Genomic DNA, 18840 nt, shown 5'->3' with positions numbered 1-18840 from the left:
ACAGTTTATGTTTACTCTTTGTATAATATGAGAAAAATGCAATAAAAAATTAGAGCATGTAATTTCAGTTTACTAATAATGCATTTATTAGTAGTGTATTTATTATTGCCTATTTATTTATTTAAAATTATTTTAATCTATTTTACCAGATGCCACTGCCAAACGAAAAAATTCTGACCCTGCAGCAAGAGCGGAGTACCTTGATAGGAGAAGAGTGAAATATTATTACAGTTTAAAATAGCTGTTTTCTATGTGAATATATAGTAAACTGTAATTTATTCCTGTGATCAAAGCTGAATTTTCAGCATCGTTAATCCAGTCTTCAGTGTCACATGATCCTTCACAAATCACTCTAATATGTAACCCTAGAACACAAAACCACTCAATGAGTCAATGTCACATGGGTACATTTTTTGAAATTGAGATTTATACATCATATGAAAGCTGAATAAATAAGCTTTCTATTGATGTATTATTTGTTTACAACTGAAAATCTGGAATCTGAGGGTGCTGCAAAATCGAAAGATTGAGAAAATCGCCTTTAAAGTTGTCCATTTATGTTTGCGATATTGCTATATTCACTCACAAAAATAAATGTTTATAAATTTATGGTAGGACATTTACAAAATATAAAACATGATCTTTATTTAATATCCTAATGATTTTTTGGAATAAAAGAAAAATCGATAATTTTGCCCCATACAATGTATTGTTGGCTATTGTGATACATTTTATATGTCAGGATTATTTGATGAATAGAAAGTTCAAAAGAACAGCATTTATTTGAAATAGGATCTTTCGTAACATTATAGCCTGCGCCTGAATGTGACACTGAATGTGTCCTTGATTAATAAAAGTATGAATTACTTAAAAAAAACGATTGACCCCAAATGTTACCTGTATACAATACTTTTATGAAATAATTTATATCTATAACATTATTATTTGTTATAAAGAAATTCTAAGTCAAGTTAAATTAAATGGTGCACTTGTGTTTGTGAAGTGATTTTTATAATACATTTTTTTTTTATAAAATGTTTGTTCAGGAAAATTCTGTGAAATTTGTATAAAATCTGGTTTAAATAAGTTTTTTTGTATAAAATGTATTGTTCATTGATCTCTTTAAATAGATTTTTAACTATATAAAGTCTTCGTGTCATTTGGAGCGACAACTTATCATGTGGTGCGACCAATAAAAGTAATCACTGTATTAAATTTAAAATGAAATATCTTATTTCTGTGGCTGAAAAATGAATCACTGATACAGTATGCTTTAGTAAATTATATTTTTTAAAACATTTCTATCAGTTTTATGTGATTTACAGGAAAAATAAGTCTGTTAACTAGATTTAAGAAGGCAACTCAGAAATTATAGAAAAAATTGAGATCATTATTTACAAAAACTCAAAAGAAATGCAAATACTTGGTTTCTAAACACTTTAATTACAAAGAACTTGTAAAATAATGTTTAAGCATGTTAAGGAAATTAATTAATTTTAAGATAAATCACGGTCACACCACATGACATTTTTTTAAGGCTATGGACAATTCATCTAGATGAAAAAACACTAAAATCACTTCAATTAATTTTTTTTTAAATGAATTTAGGTGTACACAACATCCTTAATGTTTGAACAATTGCAACATATATTATTATTTTTTGTATTTTAAAATTGTCCTGTTGAAAATCCTTATACGTCATTGACCCATGTATCACTGACTGTAGACGTCTGGCAATAACTTTAGTATACATTTTTACATCATCCTTAATCAAGGAGATGGGCCTGTAATTAGAACAGTCCAAATGATCTTAGCTGGGTTTAGGTAAAACCATAATTAGAGCTGTATTGAGATCTTTGTGAAAACGGCCTTTGAACATGGCCTCATTTATAGTGCGTAACCAGATATGGCCAAGTAGATCCCACAGAGTCAGGTATAAATCTATTGGTAGGCCATCGATTTCCCGGGGACTTTCCTTTGTTTCAACATAAAACTGCGTTATGTAGTTCTTCTATGGTAATTTCAGAATCAAGGCTGTCAGCTGCCTCCTTTGAAAGTATGTTTAAGTTCAACTGATCCAAAAACTTTTTTAACTGGTCACCAAAATTGAACTTCTTCAACGTATACCATAAATAGCTCCATTCCATATGATCAAAGGCTTTTTTCAGCATCAATAAATGGCAGGCCACTGGGTGTTTCGAATTTGGAAGAGCAGGTTGCATTTCTGAAGTATATGATTAAAAAAAAAAATGACATGAATGTTTTGTTGATGTCAGTGGGATGTGAGGTGAGACCATTTTTTTAACTCTAGATTGCTTGGATGTTAAAACGTTGCTCATGTTTTTTTCAGAGTCTGCTCGGTCTGCTTCGATCTATGTAATATTTATGTTTTGTAATGTGCATTAAATACTCTGGTCTTCTTCAAAGCAGATCATTAAGTGTAGCCCTTTCCACATTTACTTTTGTTGTGTATCGTTGGAAAATGTATGACCTAATTCGCTTTCTAATTCCCCACATCTCCTCTCTAATACTGATAATTGTTCAAGATAATTGTTTTTAAGTCCAGCCGAAAAGGAGATAGCATTGTTCCTTAAAAACCCTTTGATGGACGCCCATAACATTTCCTGATTGGAAACAGAGTCCTGGTTTGAATTGATAAATTCAATCAGTCCTGCTCTCAGTTGCGAAAGAAAGTCTTAATTTTGCAGCAAAAAAGTATTAAATCTCCATCGGGATGGTTAACAGGATGTATTCATCTGAAGATATGCTAATACAGCATTATGATCAGAAACACTTTGTGGTAGAAATTCAATATTGATTAAACCTGAAAGTAGTGAGCATAAAAGTAAAATATAATTAATTCTTGAGAATGATTTATGATTTGGGGAGAAATAGGTGTATTCCTTGGCTGTTGGATTATGTAGTCGCCATGCATAACATACGCCTAAATCTTTAGTGAACAATCTCAGCGCTGTAGAAGACTGAAGGGTTGGAACGGTCCAAAACTGCATCGAGCACAGCATTAATGCCAGATCCAATGATAATTGAATAGCCCTAAAGAGATAGTAGGGTTTTCAAAACATTTGGAAAAAAGGAGGCATCATATGAGTTTGGAGCATAAATATTAACAAATGCAAACCTCTTTCCTTCTATTAACGTACAGCAATATGCAACTCTACCATCATCATCAGAACCTGTGTGTTCAATAATAAAGTTAAAGATAAGTTTAAATAGAATTGTCACCCCCTTCTTCTTAGATTTACAACTTGATGAATGGGGATATAATGCCTGTTTTGCAGTTTTTGGCATCCATGGCGGTCAGGTGGGTTTCTTGAAGAAACACTACATCAATCTTTTTCCTGTGTAAAAGATCTAAAACCCGTGTACATTTAATAGAAGAGTTTAATCCCCTAACGATAAAAGACAACGCATTTATTCTAACCATAGTCTGTAGTTACCGGACTCGCATAGAATAACATGTAATGTTTAGAGCAGGTTATTGAGTGTACTATTAAGTGCTTTATGCGCCTAAGCGTCTCCTCCCTCTCACATGTTCCCCCTTTAGCAAACGTCTGTGGCGGTCGCGAGGCAATGTCTAAACAATATTCACCTTATTAACCCCCTATGAATTTAACAATTGAGGAAATTAAAATAACGGAATGAATATTTTCGCAATCAGAAGAACAGTTAAAAATGCACTATTTTCATAACTGGATTTTTACGGCAACCAGCTTTAAACTAAGAACTGTAGTCCGTCTTTTCTGAGTAGGCAATCATCCAATAGTTAAACAAGAACTTTACATTTAACGGTCTAACAACCTGCAGATTTTGAAATTGAATTTTGAAAACTGAAAATTGTTTAACCTCTTAACTGTCACCGTCCCGTATACGGGACGCCTAAGTTTACGTCACTATATTACAATTAAATCCTAATTTAATCATGACAAACTATATATTGTTGGAAAGGTCTAAGACTCCTTAATAGATATTTCAGCATTGTTTTTTGTTACAATTTATGCAGGAACAGTAATAGATGAATTTATGACAAGAGTGCACCTCAAAAAATCTACATCATAACAGGCGTTTCTGGCGTTTGTCACAAAAAGTCGATGCACACACTTTTAATAATTGAAACTTTGGTTTTCATGCTAAAAGTTCATAATAAAACATTTAATCTAGTATTTGTCAATAAAAAAATATTAAATAATATTATCTTCTAAAAAGTATAACATATATATTATCTTCTAAAATATTATATTATATTTTTTTATCGCCTTTTTTTATTACATTACATATTTTAGTAGTTATCATAAATTAGGTATCATTTGAAAGCTTACGATCTCAGAATTCATCCTGTGGAAACTGTTTTGAAATTGGACATTGTGTTACCATAGAAACGGTACTCTAAATGATTTTATCAGGCTCCTCCCCTTTTGGGCATAATTATGTTTCATAATTTATGATAAAAATATGTTCTAATCTTGACAAAACACATATTGTCAGAAAGGTCTGAGTCTCAAGGTTCCATATTTAGTGACAGAAGTGATATTTGGACAGAAATGTATTAATTTGTTATGTTAGAATGCATACAGTTCAATTCAATGGAATTCAATGACACCCGGTGGCTATTTTTGGTAATACGCCTAAACAAAATCTCATGGGAACTTCAATTTTTGTGATATCAACTTCAAATTTGGAACACAACTTGGTTAGATATATGGCTTTCATTTTATAGTAATTTTTTTGTAAAACATATTTTGTAAAATATATACTTTATATAAAAGAAAAATATTAAATAAATCATATTTGATTTAATGTAAATTTAAACTTCCATAACTTTTTCATACTTTAATTTTTTGAAGTGCTTTCACTTCAGCAATAATCTGCTATTTTTCCCCTTTAAAACAAGACCAAACTTAGGTCTATACTCCAAAGCATTCTTGAATTACAACCATTTAAGCTTGAATAGTGCATTTTAATGTACATTCTCAAAAGGGGGGGTGACAGCTAAGGGGTTAAAGGAGATTTAGAGTCAAAATGCAATTGTATAGAAATAAAGATTAGTTACCATTTCACTTTGGTGAACTGAAACCCAGAAATACGCTGATAGAGTATTTGGTCCATGTATTGCACAGGTTAATTCAGCAAAGACACTAACGTTACATGTCACTTTAGACCGCCTCCTCCTCCATTTCCTCTGGTAGTGGGAAGTTTAAAGATCTACGAGCAGTAGATACCGTTGAGTTAACATCAAGACCCTCGAGATATTTTTCAGCGCCCTCCCAAGATTTAAACGAGTATTCCTGACCCTTGTGTGTGACTCTCAGCGATGCTGGGTAGATCAGAAAAGTTTCTGTGCCTTTCTGGCTAAGCTTGAATCTTACGGCCGAAAACGTCTTCCTCTTTTGCGCCGTCTCGTGACTGTAATCAGCATAGAATTTCAGGTGCGCTCCTCCGGGCAGAGTGGGTTTTGCTTTCTGGGCTCCTTGAAGGATAGCTTGCCTGTCAGGATAGTGGTGGAGCCGGAATATCAACGATCGTGGTTTTGGTGAGTTGGAGTCCGAATACACTCGATGAGCTCTATCTGTCACAGTGTCTGGGTTGTGTTCTCTGGGTCACCACTAGATGTCCTCCTTCCCCGGTGTCACTCACATCATGAACTACGTTTCCCATCATCCTGTCTGGCTACCACTGATCATTGCACTCAGGTGTTCCCCATCATCATTGCACTCAGCTGTTTCCCCTCACCTTGTTAGTGTCTGTGTATATATATCCTGTTTGTGTCAGTGTTTGTCACTGAGTCCTTGCAACATTTCACACCACTTCTGATGTTTGTTTCTGCCTGGTTCCTGTTTTGTTCTTGTTTATGGATTGCCTTTATGGATTTTGACCTTTTGCCTGGACTGGTTTTGTGAGTACGGATTACCCCAATAAAATACTGCAAATTGGATCTCTCTTGTTTCCTGTGTGGGTGTGAATCGTGACAGAAGGACTCAGTCACCTAAGAGATCCAGCATGATGGGGTTCCGTATCCTCCCTCCTACCACTGAGAAAGAGAGGATGGGGCGTGTCCAAAATTTGATGAGCTTTCGTCAGCAGGGTCAGCCGGTGGGTTGCATAGCTCAGTCATTTTGGACGCTTTCGAGAGGAATGGGATACAATGAGGCAGCATTAAAAGAAATTTGTAATACCTGTCTTGATGACCCATTGCCGGGGTGGGAAATGAAGGGTCTGGAAGTCTTGGACTTTTGGGGTTTTACCAGATACCTTGAGCATCGGAGTCAGTGGGATACTCCGGTCCCGAGTCCGGTGGACCCAGTCCCGGTGGTCCCGAGTCCAATGGTCCCAGTCCCGGTGGTCCCGAGTCCGGTGATCCCAGTTCCGGTGGCCCCGAGTCCGATGGTCCCAGTTCCGGTGGTCCTGAAACACAGGAGGAGGAGAAAGGCTCCCTCCGTAACTCTTCCGGTGGTCCCGAGTCCGGTGGTCCCGAGTCCAGTGATCCCAGTTCCGGTGGTCCCGAGTCCGATGGTCCCAGTTCCGGTGGTCCGTAACTCTTCCGGTGGTCCGTAACTCTTCCGGTGGTCCCGAGTCCGGTGGTCCCGAGTCCGGTGGTCCCGAGTCCGGTGGCTCCTAACACGGAGACCGTCCCGGAGGTGACTGCCGTCCCTGACGCGCCGCCCAGGCGTCTTGCTCTGCCCGCGCCGCCCAGGCGTCTTGCTCTGCCCGTGCCGCCCAGGCGTCTTGCTCTGCCCGCGCCGCCCAGGCGTCATGCTCTACTGGCCCTGCCCGAGCTGCTCGCACTGCCTGCACCACCCCAGCGATCCGTCACGTCTACCCAGCCAGAGACTGTTCACGTCACGCCTGCCGAGCCTGTGTCTTCGGACAAGATGGCCGCCGCCGAGCCTTTTCACGTCACGCCTGCCGAGCAGGTGTCCCCTGACAAGATGGCCGCCGTCGAGCCTGTGTCTGTTTCTGAGCCGGTGGTGTCTGTTTCTGAACCTGAGCCGGGGGTGTCTGTTCCTGAGCCGGTGATGTCTGTTCCTGAGCCTGAGCCAGTGGTGTCTGTTCCTGGGCCTGAGCCAGGTGTGCCAGTTCCAGTGCCTGAGCCGGTGGTGCCGGTTCCAGTGCCTGAGCCGGTGGTGCCGGTTCCAGTGCCAGTTCCGGTGGTGCCGGTTCCAGTGCCAGTTCCGGTGGTGCCGGTTCCAGTGCCTGAGCCGGTGGTGCCGGTTCCAGTGCCTGAGCCGGTGGTGCCGGTTCCAGTGCCTGAGCCGGTGGTGCCGGTTCCAGTGCCTGAGCCGGTGGTGCCGGTTCCAGTGCCTGAGCCGGTGGTGCCGGTTCCAGTGCCTGAGCCGGTGGTGCCGGTTCCAGTGCCTGAGCCGGTGGTGCCGGTTCCAGTGCCTGAGCCGGTGGTGCCGGTTCCAGTGCCTGAGCCGGTGGTGTCGGTTCCAGTTCCTGAGCCGGTGGTGTCGGTTCCAGTGCCGTGGCCGCCCGAGGGGTCGTCTCCGCCGTGGCCGCCCGATGGACTGTTTGCTTTGCCCTGGCCGCCCGAGGGAAAGTCTCCGCCCTGGCCGCCAGATGGACTGTTCGCTCTGCCCTGGTCGCCCGAGGGAAAGTCTCCGCCCTGGCCGCCAGATGGACTGTTCGCTTTGCCCTGGTCGCCCGAGGGAAAGTCTCCGCCCTGGCCGCCCGATGAACTGTCGTCTCCGCCCTGGCTGCCAGATGGACTATCACTCCCTGTCCCTGTTTCCCTCCATGGACCTGGCCCCCCATCCCTCCCCCTGATCCTCCACCAGTCCACCTCCCGCCTGAACGTTTGTTTTGTCTGTCACGTCTTGGAGCGTCTGGTAGCCGCTCCGTAGAGGGGGGGGTTATGTCACAGTGTCTGGGTTGTGTTCCCTAGGTCACCACTAGATGTCCTCCTTCCCCGGTGTCACTCACATCATGAACTACATTTCCCATCATCCTGTCTGGCTACCACTGATCATTGCACTCAGGTGTTCCCCATCATCATTGCACTCAGCTGTTTCCCCTCACCTTGTTAGTGTCTGTGTATATATATCCTGTTTGTGTCAGTGTTTGTCACTGAGTCCTTGCAACATTTCACACCACTTCTGATGTTTGTTTCTGCCTGGTTCCTGTTTTGTTCTTGTTTATGGATTGCCTTTATGGATTTTGACCTTTTGCCTGGACTGGTTTTGTGAGTACGGATTACCCCAATAAAATACTGCAAATTGGATCTCTCTTGTTTCCTGTGTGGGTGTGAATCGTGACACTATCGATCTCGATCAGACTTGAGCGCACCGAACGGTAGGGGATCCATTTAGGTAGCATTTTCTGTAGAAAGCCGACCGGATCATCCCCTTCCATTCCAGTTGGTAGATTAACTAGGCGGACATTGTTGCGACGTGACCGGTCTTCGAGGTCATAGCATTTTCGCTGCATCTGTTCAAGCTGAGATAGGCAGAGGTTTGTATCTTTTTTTGTGTTACGTAAACTGCCTTGGAGATTGTCCACTTTCGTTGTGATCGACGCCATACTTTTAGTCAGAGAATCCATTTCCTCTTTCAGTGATCGAAGAGCAGCACTGTTTTCGTTAATATAGTCATTGGATGGATTAAGGGCTGACTTTATTGCCTCTGTCAACATGCAGGAAACCATTTCGGGCATAGCCTCCTGTTGTACTTCGATTGCATGGCTAACAGTTGAGGCTGCGTCGTCCTCGAGCGGTATGAGTCATTTGCAGCCCGCTGCCGATTTTTGGGGAGACATTGATTTCTTACTGGTTGCCATACTTGAAATGGAATTGTACAGTTGTACAAAAATATGTTATTTTTCCTCAATGTGAAAAAAATACCTTCAATTAGGAGGTTTTAGTCAGGAGCCTAGTGCTGTGCGGCCATCTTGCAGCGCGTGCCACCGGAAGTCCACCTTTAATCCTTTAGTTAACCTACCAATAAATAATGACCAGAACTTCTGCCTTTCAACATTTGATTAAATTTTTTTTTTATATAATAGAAATTTTTAAATAAATACCAACATAAAAAAAAGGAAGTACCACTGCCAAAAATCAAAAGGCACTTATCGGAAATATAAATGTCCATGATGGCTGCATTCATAGTCCCTGTTTGGGATTGACATCAAGGTGTGAGTTTTGAAATGTTTCGTTCATTCAGCAGATTAAAGTATCAGCTTTAATACATATCTGTATGAATGAACAGCAGAAGTCACAACCGCATTCAGCGACACTATAAAAAAATGGCAATGTCCATTACACCAGGAAGTTTTATCGCAATTGACAAATTGAGTCCAATCGAGGCGTGAGTTCACTCATCAGATATTTTAAACAACCAACACAGACTTTAAATACTCAGTAAGCGAGTGCAGTAAGTGCAGCCCCACATTTAACACATGATTTAACATGATTTAAAATTATCGTTTACACTTGACTGGACTGGCACAATCATTAGGAAAAAAAGCATGGTTCTATAACATTTATGTTGTCTGTTTAAATAAAACCCAGTATAGCCTTCAGGCATTTGACCTATTTCTCGCCTGCTTATGAGAGCCACTCATCATTCATGCAAACCGATCAAATTATATTTTAAGTAAAACAGGAAGTTAGTGACCAATAAGCATACAGACATCATGTTCAGTGGTTTTGTTTGGGGGAGAGTAGGAACAGAAACAGGTCTAAAGGGCTATAGAGTCCATGTTGTGATTCACTCCCACTATCCCACATATGCAACAACAACATGATCTCACGAGAATACATGTGTATTTTACATAAAGTGTGGTTCTACCAAACATACATTTACTTTTTCATACACACTGAAACGTACAAAATTGACGTGACAAAAACATAAATAATTTACTTATTGACAGCACTAAAGCATACATTATTTAACTAACAGACGAATTTAACTAACAGAGGAATATTTAACTATTCCTCTTGTATTGAACTGTCATATCAATTATCTTTTGTCTTATTTATTTAATGCAGTTTACTCATCTACTTAATATGAAATAACATTTCGCTCTGTTCTGTGACTTCTGCTGCAAACCTGTTTCAATAGATTACATAATGTTAAAAACTACACTTTAAAACCTTAAAATTAATAACCTTTCTGTAACCGTTCAACCATTATTTATAATGTAATATTTATTTTGTTCGCCATGGGACACAAAAGCCGTTTTCTCAGTATAGTCCTGTGCTGTGACTGACAATAGAACCATACAATATACCAAAACGCAACATAAATTCACAAAAGACATCAGTTTTATTTTTTCGCTGTAATCCAAATCTTTAGAATCTGTTCAATTGTGAGGAACCGATCCAAATTCAGGCCTTTATCATTCTCAACAGTGACCGTAAACGTCAAATCCCACACTCGTTTTCAAAATTGACTCAAGAAGCTTTACACAACACGTTTTATGGCATTTATATCATACGCTCACTGGCTCTCGCCTGCTTTGTCACAGATTGCGACATGCCATGTTGCGGTTGATGTGCATTTGAATGAAAAAAGCGTGCCTTCACATCATCAGAATAACATTTTAAGCGATTAATAACTCTGCATACAAAACTATTTAATACCACCAGAGAGGACTGCGACTTCAACACATCGTCTTTTGGGCTACTATTGGTACCGCTTTTGACATTTTCGAAATAAATATATTATTGTGATTTCACTTGTCTGTCTGTTATTGTCAGAGTTCTGTCACTTCTGTTTGGGTTACATCTTGGGTTGGTGACAGAGCTCTGGCATTCCCAGTCTGTCATGCGTTGGGTATAGTCTGGTTTGTTGTGAGCATATGGCTTGTCATGTTTTTCCTTGTGCCATGTGCTCTCCTGTCAATTGTCTAGCCCCTCCCATCTTGTTACCTGATTATTGATGCATTTGCCCCACCTGTCTTTCTAGTTACCCTCTTTTGTTTGCTTCCTATTTAGTCTCCCTGTGTTTGCAGTCCTGTGCTGTTTCGTTGTCTAAAGCACTATTCGCACTGGATTAGTATTATCTGGGGACCTCGTGTGATTTAGAAATTACCCACCCACATCTGAATTTCATATGGCGCATTCGCACGGGATAAACGAAGCCTGTGATTTTACTCGAAATGACTGACATATCTCCCGGATATGATGTCAACTGGCTATTGCTTGGAAATATCTTGTCGTTATTATAGGTCTAGCTGTAACATAAACAGAAGAATGTTCCTTACCGCATGCTGCTATACATGTCTGTAAGGAACATGGAACAATGTGCCGCTGCTCACCGCTCACAGCCGACATTCACTGGCAATCCTATAGCTATACGATCCGCTTATTTGGGACTATTTCGGCTACAAAAAGAGGTACTTTAACTGCAGTGTTATAAAGTTGTGGATGGTTGTCTTTTTTAAAAAGTATTTTGTCTTTTATTTTTCGTGTTCGCATTTATGAGGAAAACGTGACCGTTCTTCATAACGGACGCGACCGCTCTGAACGCAGCACTAAAAGACTGCTTTAAAACTTTCACAGATACGTAAAACAAAGCACAAAGCCTTTCTTTAAAACAAATTTCGTTTTGTATTAATTGTATCTTAATTTTAATCAGTGTTTTATTATCCAATTTCCTGGATTTAATAAGTAAGAAGTAAATATAGATATTCAAGACACGGAGGGCGCCAGCGCCTCAACTGAACAGCGCTATCATCCATGAACCGAAACTCAGTGTATAAGGTAGCCTACTCTCCTCACACACGAAAAAAAAAAAAAAAAAAATATATATATATATATATATATATATATATATATATATATATATATATATATATATATATATACAGAAATCTCTACTTTTAAACAAAACCATTCAAAACAAAATAAAATTAAATGTGCATTTCTCTCCAGCGCGTTCACTAGGATACTGAAGATCGTGAGTCAGTAGCCTATCGTCATCTTTGCAGCCGACACAGAAAACACTTGTTTATTAATAAACAATTAAAATGTTTCATTGCAATAGTTTACATATTCAGAATCATTACTTTTGCTGGTTCTTAGTGACAGCTTTTAGGTGCCGTTTACATGAACGCGTCACTGCATCAGCACCAGAGAGAGAGAGAGAGAGAGAGAGAGATTTTTTTTTACTTATTATTAGGAATTATAGCCTAATGAACAAACAAATATCTATTAAGGGCGCCACCAAGTTGTATTGCGTAGAACGTTCACCAAATTCTTACAGAAATATGTTCTAAATATTGCAATGTTTTTTTTTCCAATATCGTGCAGCCCTAGTGTAGGCTATAGCCATGACCCCGCACCCAAATACTATCAAAACACTCCAACGCAATCTCCATTCTTCGCGAAGGATGGATAAAAAAGCGCACAAAAAAAAAAAAAACATTGACAAAATTATAAACGACCCGCCAAATCACAGAGATGCCGACACGGGACTAATATTATCACAGGACCTCGGTGTTCGGCGAAATATGGTAGGTCATTTGCGGGGGAATTTTTACTTTACAAATTACAGACATGACCGATTCGCACGGGATTAAGATCACAGACAACCTCCGCAATTATTACAAATTACTAGAGGTCACCAGGTAATGCTTATCCCGTGCGAATAGGGCTTAAGTTCCCGCTGATACCTGTCCTGTTTTCCCCCATGGGGAGTTTTTGTTTGTAGTGTTGTTTTAATTCTTTTGTTAATAAATGCCCATTTGTTTTCTGCACTTGAGTCCTCGCTCCTTTCACCAACCCAGTCCGTGACAGTTATGTTTTACAAAACTATACATATTTTTAAGAAATGGTAATGGGAAGGTTAGGTTTAGAGGTAGCTGCTTTTAGCTGTTAAATTTAGCAGAATTTAGCTGTTAAAACGTAATAATGCTATGTTTAAATGTTGCAAATATGTCCATATTGTACGTTTTAGCATCTACCCAAACGTACAGAAAAGTATGTGTTTTGTCTGTAACAATTACGTATGACCTACGTGTCAACAAAAAGTCCAAGCTGGCAACAATAAGTCCAGGCTGGTAACAAACAAACAAATGCTTACTGCAAGCAGGGGAGCCAATTTTGAATATTTTCCCCTCCACTTGTCTTTAGCTCCTCTCCAAGCTCACCTTAGATAAGCCATAGCAGGGGCAGACATATCCAAACCCCCAGCTTTAAAATCTAGAAAGCAAATGTGAATGCAAAACACATGCCTAGAAACATAAATCAGTGAAGAGACTGACGCAACATATATCCATCATGGGTAAACACACAGCTGAGTTTTCTGTGACACATTGATTAAAGACCTACAAGACACACACAAATACAAACAGCATTTCACAAATGACCTGATAAGGATATGCAATGTTGTTATTTCAGGAAACTGGAGCAGAATTTACTTGACAGCATAAAATGAGTGACAATGAAATTCACATTGCTTTAGCTTCAAACACTATTCAATTTCTTACCATTTTCAGATCCCAGTGCATTGTGCCAGTTTCAAAGACCTTTGTGGCATGGCTGGGCCAGACACCAGCGTTCCTAAGAATCACCAACCATATGCATCGAGGCTCCGGATCGCTGCAATCCACTCCCACTGAAAACTCAAAACACCACTCCTTACCAACCGGAGCTGGGACCCTGGATATGTGCCGCTTCAGTGAACACATCATCGGCCTGACAAAACGTAGGGGACAACTGCCACTGGGATCACACCTACAGAAATGAACATACTCAATGTGCTCACCTCCTCTTGATCAACAAGCCAACAATTTATCAAAATGTTCATAGCCATTTCTAATTATTTGATAGCCCGTCCAGTGCCTGTTTGCTTTGTTTTTCTGACCAAATCTAGAGTTGAACGTTCTATCTTCTAGTTGAATGTTTTTGTCACAAAGTGAGTACTACCAATCAGATGACTGATTGACCTTTCTTTCATTCCATCCCTCTAACCCTCTTTCCTGATCCACTCTATTCCCAACCTCGTCAGTCCTGCTACTGATGTGATGAGCAGCTCTTTTCATACATGGGCAGTCTCTCTCTCTCTCTCTTTTTTTTTTCTTTTTTCTTTTTTCTTTTCCTCTCTGTTTGACTCACCCTGTATCTGTGTCAGCTCATTTTAGAATCAGAATCCTGGTCATCACTGCTGCTTTCTCTGTACTACCAAGAGCACACTCACAATTAAAAACTTAAAATCAGACTAAAATAAGTTCTAAATCAGTTGCTACTGCAAGATTCATGTCCAGGAATCTTCATGATTTGACTTATGTTTCCCTGCGAGCAAACCAGAAATATAACTGAGAGAGAATTGAGTGGTAGAGAGTACCAACAGTAATAGGAAAAGACAGACAGATGTGGGCAAAGATACACAGGGACAGAGGACAGTGTCACTACACAAACACAGTCTCTTTGACAATCCTGATATGAGAGTAACAATGAGACACGTGGGGCCGATTATTGTCGGGGGACTAAACAAACCTGCACATACATTAGGAATCAATAATGATGAATCGGGGTTATGATTCATTTACTTCGCATACAGAGTTAATAAAATTATTGAAGCTGAAAAATAGATCAATTGTATATCAATAACCCATCACAATGAATTATAATTTAATCATTAATATATCAACGGTCCATTCTTCAGATCAATTATCAGAATAACTTTTAATGGAAAATAATGTAATTATCAAGCTGTAAGATTAACCCATCAATTTCTCAACAAAATGTATCTCTTTCTTATAATTCGAAGAAGGCTATTTTCTGGCCACGAAAATCACCTTCCTGTTCTTATAAAATGTAGGTTACTGAAATAGTAACAAATTGTAAAGCTTTGTAGCTTTAGATCGTAACGCTTCAGGGACTTTGAAATGTTGAGCAACAACAGGAACAAGGAATGAAATCACCCTATGCAGGGGCAAACAATTTTGACGCATTAAAAGCTTGATAACGCTACTACTTGCATATAGTTCTCTTGTGTTGCTGAGGAAAGAAGGTGCGCGTGTGTCAGTCCTTCGGAGCTGGGCGTGCTCTCTCTCTTCCGGGGTGAGCAGAGTAGCGGGTAGTTTAAAAGTCCATTGAAAGTGAAGTTACCAAAGAAATAATTCAGGCTAAGTTCATTTCACTTGTTTGTGGAAATGAACAAAGGAGAATATGAAAAACAAAGATAAAAGACTAAAACTAAAGCTAAAAAGAAAACTGAAGTGAAGAAAACCGAAGAAATAACTGAAGTGAAGTGGAACTGCATGTCCTGTTCTCTTAAGGAAATCCTCGTTCACGCCTCCTTTTGCGTAAATGACAAATCACTCTCAGAGGTTCTCGAGCGGGATGAGTTCCTTTGTCCTGTCGGGACAGTTCATCTGCATAGTTTATGACGGTGTTAGAATTCGTCATTTCTACTCCAGAAAGATGGTACACACAGAATAATACATTTTGCTGTAATCTCCTGTATCTGAGTGGCTTAGTCAAACTGAGACGGTTAAAGAGATACCAAGAACGGCAGGAAAAGAAGGTGGAAATACAAAGTTACATCTGTATGTATGAATATGAGCATTTATGAGTTCACTCCTTCACCTAGAAGATCATAAACGAAGCGAATATAAACTGGGAAACACACAGGAGTATATTGTATACATATGACATGCTTATATTCTAAGTTAATGTTCAAAGTTCGTGTATGTGTGTGCGTGAGGTGGCTTCGTAGTCTCCAGGGGTGCATCTGCGTGTGTGGAGCACACAACGGGGGCTTGGAATTCCTTTGATGCGGCCAAAGTGAGTAGAGAGGAGTGTATGATTGTCTCTGGAGAGGATCGCAGAGTCGTAAATGGTGTCAGAAAACAATCTAATCCCAACCATGCTGGCACCATGCCGGTAATTTAGATTGCAGAGAGTCCTGATTCATGAGTTCAGAGTGTAAAGATTTGGATTTCAGAAGGAATGTGTTTAGAAGGAAAAAATGAAGGAATCATGATTTTTGTCCATATGCTACACTAATCGACTTACAACTGAATATACAAAACATACATACAATAATGAACATATCACTTATTAATAATTTATGAACGCATAGTCATGTTTCGTAAATAATTAGTTAATTATTTACTAATCACTTGTAAATTACTTGTAACGGAATTTACAAAACATGCATAAAATGTTAGTATATCACTTGCTAATCATTTATGAATGTTTTGTAAATGATTAGTTCATCATTAACTAACCTATGGAGAGAGAATTGTGTCTTTATTACATGCGAGAAAATAAATGATCTGAGAGAAAAAAAAAGTTTGAGAGAAAAAGTTATCACACTGATAGCAAAAAAGCATTTCATGAGAGAAAAAATAATATTTGAGAGAAAAAGTTTTCATACCAATAGCAAAAAATAATAATATTTGAGACTAAAAAAAGAAAGTATTTTCTCATAGAACATAAAAAATTCTTTCTGAGAAAAAAAAAAATCTCTCTCAAAATACTTTGAAAAAAACTCTCAAAATATATATATTTTGCTATCAGTGTGAAAACATTTTCTCTAAAGAAAAAAGTGTTTCTCTCAAAACGCTTTTCTTTGCTCTCGATGCAATTTCTTGCTCTCGTGTCAGATTTTGCTTTCACTGTGAAAATTGTGTCATGGGCGGGGCCACGTTCCTATTGGCCAGTCGGGTGAGCATCGTCTTGTCTTGGGAGTCGAACTGAATCATTACACCATTGTTCGGTTCACCGGCATAGATGCCGCCTCTGCCTTAGTTGAGCACGGACACTCCAATGTTTGGGTAAGATGATTCACGGTGATCATATGCCTGGTTCAGATTACAAGATTTTTGTGTCTGTTACGATAGTCACTGTGTCAGATTACACGATTTTGACTCCTAAAAATCTTGTCATGTCGTGGATGGACAAGAAATATGTCAGACTACACGTTTCCGACCAGTCACCGCGAGCCGTCTCACGCACACATTAACTCGCACATACACACACACACACTGTAGCTCGCTCACTCACTCGCGCGCACACACACACACACACACACACACACACACACACACACAAACACACACACACACACACACACACACTGTAGCTCGCTCACTCACTCGCGCACACACAATCGCTCACTCGCACACACACAATTGCTCTCGCACGCACACACTCACTGTCGCTCACTCGCGCACCCACTCGCTGTTTCTCGCACTCTCACACACACACTCACTCGTCTTGCTCACATACTCACTCGTGACGGAACCCGTCGTGGAGGACCGTTAAGCCGGGTTTTCGCCTGGAAAGCTCTATAGAAATCTGCCACTCTGTTGAACGAAGTTAAACTGAGAGAGCGTGATGTTCACAGACACCAGAATGAACGAGTTCACAGTATCGTTCATCAGGCAGTAATAGGCTACTTTCAGGTCACGTTTACCCAAAATATGAACGCGTTCAGGCACAACACTGATAGTGCTCTATCCTACCTATAGTGAGAGATACAGATGCTAAACACATTAATAACAATTATTTTAGGTTATAATTCAGTTATAGGTTTAAACAGGAAATGTATCATATTGACCTTAAAACAAAATAGTTTATTCTGAGTCCAATCAAACTGTACAGGAGGTTGTATGATGAACTAGGGCTGGGCCTGGGCGATATATCGGATGACATTGTTATGCGCATCTCGTCAGTAAAGCCGGTTCCTTGATTAGTAGTAAATCGCCATCACCTGCTTTCAAATGGAGCGGCATTTTTACTACACAGAGCCGTAGTTCACTGACAAGCTGAGCCATATCGCATAAATTTTCGCAGGCAATACGTCCGTGATCATCTAAGATCACCGTGAATCATCTTACCCAAACATTGGAGTGTCCGTGCTCATCTAAGGCAGAGGCGGCATCTATGCCGGTGAACCGAACAATGGTGTAATGATTCAGTTCGACTCCCAAGACAAGACGATGCTCACCCGACTGGCCAATAGGAACGTGGCCCCGCCCATGACACAATTTTCACAGTGAAAGCAAAATCTGACACGAGAGCAAGAAATTGCATCGAGAGCAAAGAAAAGCGTTTTGAGAGAAACACTTCTTTTTTTTTTTGAGAAAATGTTTTCACACTGATAGCAAAATATATATATTTGAGAGTTTTTTTTTTCTCAGAAATAATTTTTTATGTTCTATGAGAAAATACTTTCTCTCAAAACTTTTTTTAGTCTCAAATATTATAATTTTTTGCAATTGGTATGAAAACTTTTTCTCTCAAATATTTTTTTTCCTCTCATGAAATGCTTTTTTGCTATCAGTGTGATAACTTTTTCTCTCAAACTTTTTTTTTTCTCTCAGATCATTTATTTTCTCGCATGTAATAAAGACACAATTCTCTCTCCATACTAACCACTTATAAATTACTTACAACTGAACGTTATTAGAAAGGGGTATATTTTAATTCAGCCTACCGTTCAGACCATGTTTCACTTATCCAGTGTTTATGGCTGTTAATGGAATTAAAATGATGGAATATTTTAATTCAGCCTACCATTTAGAACAGAAGGAGAGTGTCGCTTCTAGAGGTCCCCCTTAGAGAGCTTGGGACTCTAGGCGGCGCTCTCGCCCACAGCCTCCTGAGAAGACGGATCTGAGGCAGTCCGCACACTGAGAGTCGTTTTCGATTATTCCCTGCCGGTCTTCCGCTTTAGGGTATCGTGAAGGGCTCTCACAAGACACTCGACACCAGCCCCGAGGGGAATTTGGTCTCCCCAATATATCTCCATGGGGCCTGCGCACTGTAGAAATAGGGTACAGGTTGCAGTTCCGGGTCCACCTACCGAAGTTCAATGGGGTGGTCTGGACTGCAGTAGACTCACAGCAGGGTCGGGTGTTGGAACAGGAAGT

General features: G+C 39.8%; 1 protein-coding gene across 6 annotated transcripts in view; it reads right to left on the bottom strand.

The window, feature by feature from the left end:
* Nucleotides 1-18840, bottom strand: part of arhgap23b (Rho GTPase activating protein 23b) — a 551994-nt gene that overhangs the window by 447542 nt on the left and 85612 nt on the right. For 4 of the 6 annotated variants that reach the window (XM_082152673.1, XM_082152675.1, XM_082152676.1 and 1 more), the window contains exon 1: nt 13444-14001. The exons of the other annotated variants lie outside the window; for them this stretch is intronic. In XM_082152673.1, the coding sequence (XP_082008799.1) occupies nt 13444-13647 (204 nt within the window). In that variant the 5' untranslated portion in view covers nt 13648-14001. Of the gene's footprint in view, nt 1-13443; nt 14002-18840 lie in introns of those variants that run through there. 6 annotated transcript variants of the gene reach the window in all.

The sequence above is a fragment of the Leuciscus leuciscus genome (genome assembly GCF_965113295.1).
Source record: "Leuciscus leuciscus genome assembly, chromosome: 21".
Taxonomy (NCBI): domain Eukaryota; kingdom Metazoa; phylum Chordata; class Actinopteri; order Cypriniformes; family Leuciscidae; genus Leuciscus; species Leuciscus leuciscus.
The sequence above is the reverse complement of the archived record's forward strand: the minus strand, read 5'-3'. Positions and strand labels throughout refer to the sequence as shown.